General features: G+C 42.3%; 1 protein-coding gene across 1 annotated transcript in view; it reads left to right on the forward strand.

The window, feature by feature from the left end:
* The first annotated feature begins 2,052 nt into the window (after nt 1-2,052).
* Maob (monoamine oxidase B) overlaps nt 2,053-12,777 on the forward strand; it is a 105,205-nt gene continuing 94,480 nt past the window's right edge. Inside the window, exon 1 of the mRNA XM_059250538.1 lies at nt 2,053-2,212. Coding sequence (XP_059106521.1) covers nt 2,167-2,212 — 46 coding nt within the window. The 5' untranslated portion in view covers nt 2,053-2,166. The remainder of the gene's footprint in view (nt 2,213-12,777) is intronic.

Here is a 12,777-nt window from a genome sequence, read left to right on the forward strand (position 1 = left end):
CCCACAGCCTCAGGGCGCTATGAATAGAGGTGAATCCAGAAGGGAGTGATAAGGAAGAGGTCAGTGCAGGCTGGCTGCAAGATGAAACAAATCATCATTCTCTGTAGTAGAGCTATAGGTGAAGGTTCAGGGTTCAAGTGTCTGGAAACTTTAGAATCTAAGTATATTCTTTAGTTTCTCTTTGCTGTGGTGAGGTACCTGATAAGAAACAATACAGAGGAGCACAGGTTTATTTTGATTCACTGAGCAGATCCAGTCTATTATGGGAGAAGGCACGGTGGCAGGAGCTGCCATCTTGTGCATCTCGTCTAGTCAGGAAGCAGAGAGAGATGAATGCTGGTTGCTGCTCATCTATTTACTCTTATTTCCCTTTTTATTCAGCTTGGGTCCCGAGCCCATAGGACGGGTACCCATGTTAGGATTGGTCTTCCAATTAATCATCTTAGGAAACACTCTCACAGACACACCTGGAGATGTGTTTCCTGTATAACTCTAAAGCCTGTCAAGTTGACAATGAAAACGAACACACTAAGAACAAGACCTTTTCTGCCTCTAGTAAGTCTCAGCATCAGATGTGTTCAACTCTTTTCCTAGTCTGAGAGCAACTGAAGCACAACCCGCCTTAGTGACAAGTGAATTTGGGGAGTGAAGGAAGATGAAGTACAGGTTTGCCTTTGGTTCTTCTCAACTTGGCAGTTCACTAGAGCTAGCTCCTCTGAAGGGGGCAGTTCCACTACCTTGAACAGAAGCACATCACCCAAAAAGTTATCCATTTCTTCTTGCTTTTAGTTCTTAAGGGTGGCTTTTCTGCTGCTTAGGAGAAATATGGCCCTGTTTTGCCTAGGTCACCTCAGCTTAAGAATTTACAGCCCTGTTGAATGACTGCTGCATTTGCAAAGGCCAGAGTCCTCAGACACTCAACCTAAGGTCTCATAAAAATAACTCACCGTGCTCTACCGGGGAACCCTGAATCCCACTTGCCTATCCAAGGCCTCTCCCCTGCCATAAACAACTTTCTGGGAGCCAGCCTCTATGATTTACACCACAGATGCATTGCATTGTTCAATAAGCAGTTGGTTGCATTATTTCCCTAACGTAACCAGGAATTTTAGGGCTTTTCTGATGGTAGGCAAGGGCTTTACCCCTGACCTACCCTTCCCCTGACCTCCTGCAGATGACTTTTTCTATGCCTTGTAAAAGTAGGGAAAAAATCAGCGTCTTTAGGCTATGTGCCTCATCAAATGTTAGAGCAGCTTTTTGCAGTTAACTAAACAGTGGCACGGTGTGTGTGGTGGGGGGCGGGAGGAGGGAGGGACAGAGCAGATGATTGAAATGGAGATGGCTAGGGCTGGCAAAAATTCTATTTGGTCAGTAAGATGAGCCTTGGACTTTTCCTTCCTTTTATTGTTATTACTGGAAGTGGGCATATATTAATCAAACATATCTATGGGGTACGATGTGATTTTAATTTTTGTACATATATGGGTGTTTTGCTTGCGTGTATGAATACATCGTGCATGCCTGATGCCCACTGGAGACCAGAAAAGGGTGCGGGATCCCCTGGGACCGGGATTATAGATGGCTGTGGGTGTTGGGTATTGAACACGAGTCCTTTGTTAGAGTCATCTCTCGAGCCCTCCGAGGTGATATTTTAATACACAATTTTTCTTTCTAGAATATTACTTAGTATTTTGTCTGCTTTCTTCTTGTGTGAAATGGGTCATTGTGAATTTGAACGGGAATCTTGCACAATGAGTTTAATACAGTGCCTGGCACTTGAAAGGCTCTCAATCTTTGATTCTTCACCCTGATCAGAAGACATTCCAGCCCCTCAGTTGCATAGAGCAATCACGAGGCTGACTGGAAAACATTTGCAGAAGGCAACGGGGGTGTTGACTCAGGGGAAGGACTTTAAGGTTCCAGGTCACAGTCTCAGTAGAATTGTTGTCCCTCCTCAAGCCTGGGCTGTCCGGCAAGGGGCGGAGACGAGAGCTCCACCAGGCTTGCGCGTCCGCAGGCGGGCGGGGCTCAGAGTCCAGGCACCCAGCCAGCTTATAGCCCTTCTGCCCCGGCGCTAGTGTGAGGGGACAGTGCGCAGCGCAGCCGCAGGCAGAGATCCTGACACACTAGCAGCCTACGTGGGCGGCCCGGAACCTGGCGAGCACCATGAGCAACAAATGCGATGTGATCGTGGTGGGGGGCGGCATCTCAGGTCAGTCGCCGCCGCTGTGAACTCCTACTATGTTCTCAGACAAGTGGCTGGCTCAAGGGAGGCCAGCAAGGCAAAGGGGCGGGGGCTGACCCCAGAATCCCGACTGTTGGTGTACCTGAGGCTGGACCTGTAGGTGGAATTGAGCTACTGTCTGGCTGTGTCCTCCTTGGGGAATGGATTTAATGAATCTCTAGCCACAAGTGGGAGACTGGAAGCGTGCTGAGGGTTTGGTGTTAGACTTTGAACTTTTCCACCAAGAATGCTGCTAGACTTGCTGGAATTTTCCAACTGAGGGGAAAGGGGACTAGAAAGCTGGAGACACTTGTGGGTGTTGTGATACCCTCAAAGGTCAGAAATTGGTTCCAGACCTAGACATGTTACTTACTCAGAAAAAGGCAAGCAATGTGTTATTATCTTGTCATTGAGCAAGTGGTCTTGAAAAAGAAAAGGGGTTAGATCCTGTTGCCAAGCGTTTTTCAGACTTCCCTAATTCTCTGTGGTCCCCTGATTGCCATGAATCCAACAGAGCCAACAGTGTCTTCTTGGCAAATGCTTCTTTTAGCCCCACCCAACCTGGCATTCTCTCCTTGAGTATTGTAGGGTTACCAAGCTGCTACTAGGCTCAAGTCCAGCCCATATTTCATAAGAATGGGGACAAAGACTGCCCATCCATAGGGAGACTGTGCACAGCAAGGACAAGAAGCACAGAAGCCAGAGATGGCAATGGGGGGAGTGCTATGAGGAATGGGGCTCTCTAAGAAAGGCCAGGAAGACTCCATGGTATAAGGCCAGTGAAAATTAGCACTGTTCTCATCATGGGCAGTTTAACCCACACTTAGACTCCCAGAGGATCCTGTTATTGGAACAGTAATGACTGTGCTATCAAAATCTGTAGACAAATTGTTTAAAAATTTGCCTTTATTTGATCTTAAATGACCACACGGAGCAGGAGCTGGTCTTTCTTTCTGTCATGAGCATTGGACAGGGTGACCTGACTCTCTGGGAACCAGAGAGAGACCACAAGCATTAGATGTTGGGTGCTGATCTTGGCTCTGTGTTTTCATGGCAGCCCTCCTCACCTTTGGGTCAGAGCAGAGTGGTCTGTATAGCCAGCCATGTTGAACTTACCCATAGCAGGCAAAGCAGCCTGGAACTGCAGATGCATTGATGTGTGAGCACAATGTGCTGACGTGGCAAGAGTGGGCACACATTCAGCTTTCACGACAATGCTTTTAGTGTCTTCTCTCCAAGAGAAACTTGAACTTCAAAGCCTTTCTCATCTAGGTGCCGTAGAAAATGTTACTGCTCCAGACAGTCTTGCTCAACACTCTAGCTTGTGGGAAACTGAATCTTCTCTTTCCAGGCCACTAACTACAATCCTTTACTTAAAAAAAATGCCCTGGGAGATTTTCTATTTCTTCCCCATTGCTTTGGCCTTCCTGATTGATGCTTCAAACCTTCAACAGTATGCTTGGGTTGTAGTGATGCATACCTTTAATCTCAGAACTAGAGAGGCAGAGGCAAGCAGATCTCTGAGTTCGAGGCCTGGTCTGCAGAGCAAGTTCCAGGACGGCCAGAGCTACATACACAGAGAATCCCTGTCTCGAAAATCCAAGCAAACAAAAAACCAAAAGAACAGTATATTTATATTTTTAGTGTAGAGCAGAACCCACAGCTTTACCATACCATGCAAGGCCTCTTCCGTTGAGCTACATCCCCAGCCTCTCTGCTGCAAACCTTCAAACTCTCTGAAATTATTCATGTTAAACTTACATAGGAGAGGGGTATAAAGGTTTAACTGTTTTCACAAACCTTGATGAACCTCTGCATTAACTCTGATCAAAACAAAGGGATGATGAAAAATTTTTCCTTTGTCTGGAATTTTGTGTGGAATGGAGATTGTTCTGATGAAAGCAAGGGGTTCAAGGCCTAGACTTACCCAACTGCTATATGTGCTATTTGCAGATAACAGCTGCTGATCATAGTCAGATTACAAGACTATTGCAAAGGGCAAGTAAAAAATGTGGACAAGTAAAAAATGTGAGCTCTGGTCTTGAAACATCTAAAATATGGCACCCAGGCCACTGAAGGAGTCAAAATGGAAGACAGCTGCCCATGGTAGCACACATTCAAATTCTGTGTGATGGAAGGATGAAGCAAGAGGATAGGAGGACTGAAAGTTCAAGGCCAGCCTCCTGCAACATGACCCTTTCTTAAACAACAAACGATCTATCACTCTGAGAAGGGACTTGAGAGATCAAGAGAACAATCCAAGGAGACATGATTTCTTGTGGTCTGTGTTGCAGTAGGGTAACTGTAGAGACCAAAAAAATGCACCATATACTAAAACAAGAACTAGAAAGAAGAATTATTAATATTTTCATCAGAAAAATAATGAATGTTTGACCAGATAGAAATGCTTATCCTTATTTGAGTACTACACTGTGCAAAACTGTATCAAAACATCACCTAGTACCCCAGAAATATGTACCTTTGCTATGCTGGGAATGGAACACAGAACTCAAACATTTTAATTAAATGCTCTACCACTGAGTTACATCTCTAGTTCTGTATCATTTTTATCTATGAATTACATATTGATTTTGAAAAGACAGAGACTAGGAAGCTAGCTCAGTCAGTGTAGTATTTGCCGCACAAGCATGAGGACAGAGTTCAGTCCCCTCCCCCAGAAACCATGTAAAACACAGCTGACGAGAATGTGAGAGCTGGAAGATAGGGACTAGGTCTGTGGAATGTTATCTGTTGCAGAAGACACAGCAGTTGCAATCATGAACTCACAGCAGCTGCACGTGCACGCGCTGAGTTTGCAGAAGAATGGGCCCATCACCAGTCAGGTATGGATGGAGGAGAGGTTCATGGGGCCCACTGCTGGACTTTTTGCTATTGATAGATTCAGGGAGAGGTAAAACCATTAACTTCAGCTAAGTGCTCGCTGATAACCTCACCAGGCTCCAGTAGGTAGTTCAAATCCACTGGTCACACATAGAGCCCAGATTAAAATAAATGCATCTCGAAATAAAACCAAAGTCGTGAAAGGGACTGATATCAATGAACCAATGAGGTGGTGATTGATAGGAATAAGAGGGAGATAAGAGAGGATGGTGGTGAGAGAATGGTCAGAAAATTGCACGCGAGCACACGCGCGCATACACACACACACACACACACACACACACACACACACACACACACACACGAGACAAAATTTAGCAAGTAAAAAAAAAGCAGTAGATGGAGCTGGAGAGATTGTCTTTGCAGAGAACACAGGTTCTAGTCCCGGTATCTATATAGCCAATCACAACAGTCTATAAGTTCAATTTCAGGGGATCCAAAAACTTCTGGTCTGTGGGCTTCAGGTATGCACATGGTAGACATATATGCAGGCAAGCAGTCACACATAAAGTAAAAAAAATCTTTAAAATATTTATAAAAATCTAAACAGAACAGTTAGACATGAAGGTACATATTTGTAAGCCCAGGCCAGTGAGAAACCCTATCTTAAAAAAATACACAGACAGCACCTAAATGTTGACCTCTGGCTTACACACATACACACACACACACACACACACACACACACACACACACACACACGGGTGGGCGGGTACATGTACAATCACACATACATATACGTACACACACAACCACACACAGACATACGCATACCACACATACAGAGATACACACACATACAAACACACACACGAGGGAGCTGATGTCTGTGAAAGCAAGAGTCTGTTCTTTCATTTAAAAACATTTACTCTCATCTCACACAAAGGGAATTAATCTGAGTTCATTGATCCCAGAGCCTCACAAGTAAATGTGAAAGACAGCCATGAGCAATTAATAAAAATGACCTGTGGCAAGTGCTTTGGTAGACACACAAAATTCTAGAGAAGGTGATTGTAGAAAATATCAGAATCTGAGAGAATCTGTGAAAACTTCCCAAACAAGAGGAAAGAACTAGGCTTTAAAGAATGAAAATAAATTCATCAGTAGACTAGATGATAGCAGCATTTTAAACTAAAGGATAACTTGCATATGATCCTACATGTGAAAGGACCTGGTAGCATGTTCAGAAAACAGAATTTCAGAGGAGGCAGGAAGATTATAAGAGCTGAAGAGCCAGGAAATCTGCTGTAAGGTTGTGTCTCCTGGGAAGCTTCAGCCATGATTCCTCAACAATAAAGCTGCCTAATGAAGACCCGAACAACTACAACACCAATAGACATGCTAACACGAAAGGGGAAAATAATCTCATGGGGTCCCACCCCTTGACAAAAAAATATAAGCAACTAAGGAATGCTCATAGTGGGAGAAAATAGCCTTTCCCAGGGAAGAGCCTCCAAATGGGCTACCCACTACCAATTGGTCAGGCCTGAATAAACAAACTGAGCAAGTTGTGTTTATACATTTATGCATTTGAATGTATATGTATGTACATATATGTGTGTGCATATTATATATATATATATATATATATATATATATATATATATAGAGAGAGAGAGAGAGAGAGAGAGAGAGAGAGAGAGAGAGAGAGAGAGACATGGATTTGAAAAGGGATCAAGAAGGGATATGGGAGGTTTGGAGGGAAAGAGGAAGGGGGAAATGATGTAATTATATTTCAAAAATTAAAATTAAAACCTCCTAAGGAAAGAATTTCAGTGTGAAGAATGGGGAGAGGTCTGACAGAAACAAAACTAAAAAGGTCAGTTGGGGTCTTGACCCAGTGGCACAAGCCCATAATTCCAACGTTAAGTCGGGGTACACAGCAAAACTGATTTTAAATAAAATTTCCAAGCGGTTTTTTTTTTTTGTTTTTTTTTTTTTTTTTTTTTGGTTTTTCGAGACAGGATTTCTCTGTGTAGCTTTGCGCCTTTCCTGGAACTCACTTGGTAGCCCAGGCTGGTCTTGAACTCCAGAGAGAGATCTGCCTGGCTTTGCCTCCCGAGTGCTGGGATTAAAGGCGTGTGCCACCACCGCCCGGCTGCAAGCGGTTTTTTTAAAGATCATGAGATAAATTGTGGAGAGCCTTTTATGTTTTTATCGTCTTCTGTAGTGCACAGATGTGATCATTTTTAATTCCTACAAGATCTGTGTGAGATGCCTGGGAACGTGGAGAAAGTGCTGGCATAAAAAGAACTGAAAGGAACAGAAAGGCCGGCTTTGGGAGGAGAGTCAGGACAGCTGAAGAGGGAAGTGATAGCAATACATTTAGAAACAGAAATCCAGTAGCTGGAAACTGGAGGAGGAAATTGGTGCCACAGATGAGCATGACAGAGAGTTAAAGTCACTGCCATGGAAAAAATGACCCAAGCCAAGTGGAGACTAGACAATTTTAGACTCAGGAGGTGATTGACACAGTGGTTTATATTTCACAGTTTCCAAATTCCACTGTTTTTCACACTTTGCTAATGATTAAACTTGGGGCAATCTGATAATTCCCTGATAAGTTTTAAAGCTGTCAGCAAATTTTAATCACTTCCTTTAGGATAAACAGAGAGGCACACTGAGGGTATAGCTAGTTAATATATAACTTTCTTTTTGATGCTTAAAATTTTTTAATGTGTGATTGAGTAAACCTCTTTAGAAATGTCTGATTATAGGTGATTCCCTACCATAGAAGGAGCAGGTCATCCATTTCCCGAAATTTGACGGGGCAAACTGAATCTCCCACTTGGAGCTGGCAGGCAGCATAACAGTTTCAATTTTAATGTTTGGGTTGATGCAGCCATGGGAAATACCTTGCAAGTCTGGAGTGGATCCTACTCAGTCATCAAAATAAAAGCTAAGAAAGAGCAACTCAACACAGAAAAAAGAAACATTTTGCTAGGCTTGGGAAAGGAGAAGCAGGAAGCACATGCTTGAGATCCTTGGAGGAGCATGAACCAGCCTTATAAATCCAACATATGGAGGGTGAGTGATCTACATGGTTAGGAGAGTGAGCTGGCTACCTGCTGGTGAGACTAGCTTGGATAGGGAGTGTCGTTCATAGAGATCATGAGTTCAGGGACACTGTGGGTAGAGATGCCTTTGGGATTAACAGCCAAGCCACCCCTTCTTCTGTCGTGAAATGAAAAAAATGGCTAAATTCTCCTTAAGCCAAAATGTTCAAAAATATCTATAATTTCATAATGTGCTTGGAAATTTGTATATCCCAGTCAAGGAAAAACAGAAAGGCCATGGCAATATTCAGTATGCATCGATCATGTCGTACAAACCGCATGTGAGCCCTATTTCCTGCACTCACCTAAGTGATTTTGCATGATCTTCTCATCACTTGCTTCCACATTTCTTTATTTTTTCACTAGAAAAGAAGGCTTATCAATTGATAAAAATGAACAAAAATTTAAAAATAAATTAGAAATTATTCAGAATGTGTACTAGGAAATTAATCGTCAGTAAGCGGGGAAGGAAAAGACTGCTTCCATGAAAAACAAAGCAGGAGAAAGACTAGTTTTTTTTTTTTTATTAACAAAAATTCTTTTATTCGTTTTACATACCAAAGATCCCCCTCCTCCTTCCTCCCACCCCTCCAGCCTCCCCCTCCCAACCCACTCCCCCATTCCCTCCTGCAAGAAGGTAAGGTCTCCCATGGGGAGGTACATCCAGTAGAGGCAGGTACAAGCCCCTCCCCTGCCTCAAGGCTGTGTGAGGTGTCCCATCATAGGCACTGGGCTCCAAAAGCCTGCTCATGCACCAGGGATGGATTCTGATCCTACTGCCAGGGGGCCCCTTAAGCAGATCATGCTAAACAACTGTCTTGCTATGCAGAGGGCCTAGTCCAGTCCCATGCAGGCTCCACGGCTGTTGGTTTGGTCATCTCTATAGGTTTCCCCATCATGACCTTGATGCCCTTGCTCATAGAATCCCTCTTCCCTCTCTTCGACTGGACTCCCAGAGCTTGGCCTGGTATTTGTCTGTGGATCTCTGCATCTGGAGAAAGGCTATATGATGACATGGTATTCACCAATCAGATTACTGGGGTAAACCAGCTCAAGCACCCTCTCCACTCTCCCTAGTAGTCTAAGCTAGCGTCATCCTTGTGGATTCCTGGGAACTTCCCTAGCAACCGGTTTCTGTCTATCCCCATGATGTCACCCTCTATAATGGTATCTCTTTCATTGCTCTCCCACTCCATCCCTGTTCCAGGTCTACCATCCTGTTCCCTTATGTTCTCATCCTCCATCCCCTACCCTCCATTGCCCTAGTTTTAAAAGCAACCAAGAGTCCAAAGGGTCCAATTAGGGGAAAGGAAGGAAGCAGGGGAATGTGAGAGAAAGAATGGGATCAGGTATGCTTTATGCTGTATGCAGATGTCACAAGAACACACATTGCCTTTCCAGTTACTATTGTGAGTCACAACACCTTTTTTTTTTCTCTCTTTTTTTTTCTTTACCAATTTTTCAGAGGTTTAGAAAGAAGGTTTTTGATTTGCTTTGCTTTAATTTTGGGACAGAGAACCTTTTTCTTTTTCACTTTTCTAAAAACCACTGAATTCTATGTTATATACTCATCTGAGGGAAGGCAGCTAGAAGGAGCTGGAGGAAGGAAAGGAAGGGGGAAGTGATGTCATTCTATTTCAGTTAAAACATATTTTTAAAAGCACGTTCAACATGTAATTATTACAAAATAGAGCCCTCATCTTTGTACTGTAAAAATCATCACCACCATATGCAATGCAAATAGTGATATTCAAATACAACTTTTTTCTTTTACATACATATTTTTAATTTTGATTGTAATTTTAATCTTACAAATATATGGTGTGCTACATGATAATCTTTTAAATTTATACAGTCTGTAATGATCAAATCAGGGTACTTAATATTTTTTATCACCTTATTGAAATTTTTTCACTTACATGTGATAATTGAACATATTTATGGGGTACAGTGTGATATTTCAATAGATGTAGATAATATGTTATAATCAAATTGGAATAATTTGTGTCCCCACTTTCTGATCATTGTTTTTTGTTTGGAGACTTCTAGATGCTCTCTTCACAAGAAAGATAAATGGATTATAAAGTAGCTTCCGTTAGTGAGATGGCTGTACCTAATGTATCTGATATAAGCCAGAATTATCTTTTTTTTTAAGTTAATTGACATGTAACACCTGTACATATTTAGGAAATATTACCTGATAACTTCACACACACACACACACACACACACACACACACACACACACAATCAAATCAGAGTAACTAGCATTTTTTTTCTTTAAAATATGTATTGCTAGCCGGGCAATGGTGGCATGCGCCTTTAATCCCAGCACTCGGGAGGCAAAGTCAGGCGGATCTCTGTGTGTTTGAGGCCAATCTGGTCTATAGAGCGAGATCCAAGACAGGCACCAAAACTACACAGAGAAACCCTATCTCAAAAAATAAATAAATAAATAAATAAATAAATAAATAAATAAATAAATAAATAAATAAAATATGTATTGCTTTGCATTGGAGCCTTTGATTATCTCTTTTAGCACTTAGCAAAATATATAACAAATTGTGGCTGTGGATTGTAGCTCAGTAGTCGAGTGATTTCCCAACATGCACAGGGCCTTGAATACAATCCTCGGAACTTTAAAATAAAACAGTTTTAAAAACTACTGTATTCCATAGCCCACTGATAATGCTATAGAACATTTTAACTTACCTTGTATATGACTGTGTTCTGATACCTACTGTCTGACTGTATGACTTTACTCTGACCCTTCCCAGGCCCTAGTGATCACCATTTTACTCTCTTCTGTGAGATCAGCAGTTTGGCTTCCAAATATGAGTGAGGTCATGCACTGCTTATCTTTCTGTGCCTTGGTTATTTCTCTTCATGAAATCGCCAGTCCCTGAGAGCAGAAACGGGCACTTCTAAATGTAATAAGTACTTCTTTTTCAGGAGCCAGTCATTTTTCTGGAAGTGGCACACATAGGAAGTACCAATAGAATGTGTGCATAAATTCAAGCATTGGTAGAGACCTGCCCACTTCCAGCTTTATCCTGCCATAGCCCATCCTTCAACCTCCCCTCAAGGGGCTGGAGGAGCTCACTGGTTCCTCATCTGGAGAAAATTGTGAGGCCCTAGAAGCCTTCAGCATTGCCCCAGCCAGGCTGATGTTCTAACTCTGATGTAGTTCTTATTGTGACCCCTTGACTCCTGTCTTCATTATAATAAGAGGTAAATACATTAAGAACAAACAGTGTTATCCATTCAATACTCTTATTTAATAACAGTAAAAAGACGTGGTGTATTGAGCATTGTCTAAATGCTTGACTTTTCATGGCAGCTTCATTAGAACTCTAATGACAATACCTCCTTACACCTAGGGTATATTGGTAGGAGGAGCCTGTTAGTGGGCTATGTAGACAGAACCACATATCACTACAGACATAGTTTCTGGTCTTTGTACATCTTCAGAAGTCACCAGAATGGGCTTAAGACACAACTGAGCATTTGACAATGCCTGCAACATTCTCCCCCACTAGCTGGGCAATGAAGTCTGGGTTCCCTGCCATGCAGGGGCAGCAGCAGTGGCAGCAAGTTCAAGCATTGTGTCTTGCCTGGTCCTATCTAACAAGCTTTGCTACCTTTGGTAAAATAGTTAATCTTCCCCTGCCTTCATTTTCTCATCTGGAAAATGGAGAGAATAATAATATCTATATTATCTACTACATAAAGTAGTTGAGAAGAATAAAGAGAAAATGTATGTTAGGTGCTTGGAAAGGGGCTTAGCATCTGCAAAGTATACAATAGATGTTGACTATTCTTGTTAATCAGGCTCACAAGGTGACCACTTACTCAGTAGTAGATCAAGAAATTGGCTTGCAGTATTAGCTTGTGTCTACACACACACACACACACACACACACACACACACAGAGAGAGAGAGAGAGAGAGAGAGAGAGAGAGAGAGAGAGAGAGAGAGAGAGAGAGAGAGAGAGAGAGAGAGAGAAAGGACTATTATAAAGGGGAATTCTGCTTGCAAGCTTGCAAGCGCTGCTTATTTTGCTCACATATACAGATGGTATATGAAGCTAGTGATTGAATTTAAAGAAAAAGCTTAAACTCACTTTGAAAGACATATCTAAAACATAAATGTGTCCAATACTATAAACTCAAAACATAGTGCTATATGAAGACTTACGCTTGGTTTGATGCCTGCAGATATTGTTAGGATTGCCCCTGTTTTCTGTTGCAGTTCTACTCTCTGTGAACACCTCATTACCAGAGAGACAAAGTTCAGTCTTTTAACCTTTGTCCAGTGCAGCCATTTCTCTACAACAATCATTTTGTTGGACACGTGGTCTCACTTTGATGCTCAGGCTGTTCTTAATCTTGAGATGCTCTGGCCTCACCTTCCTGGACACTGGGATTACAGGTGTGTGTCACCATGTCCAGCTGTGGAATGATAATAATTAACTCTACTCTGGTATCATTCATTCACTCACATGGTTTCAAGTACACAAATTCTCAGAAGATTTTAATAGAGTGATTACCCTAATTACTTAATTACTTCAATTGTGTGATCTGCACACAATTTTT

Source organism: Peromyscus eremicus, chromosome X (assembly GCF_949786415.1).
Source record: "Peromyscus eremicus chromosome X, PerEre_H2_v1, whole genome shotgun sequence".
Taxonomy (NCBI): Eukaryota; Metazoa; Chordata; class Mammalia; order Rodentia; family Cricetidae; genus Peromyscus; species Peromyscus eremicus.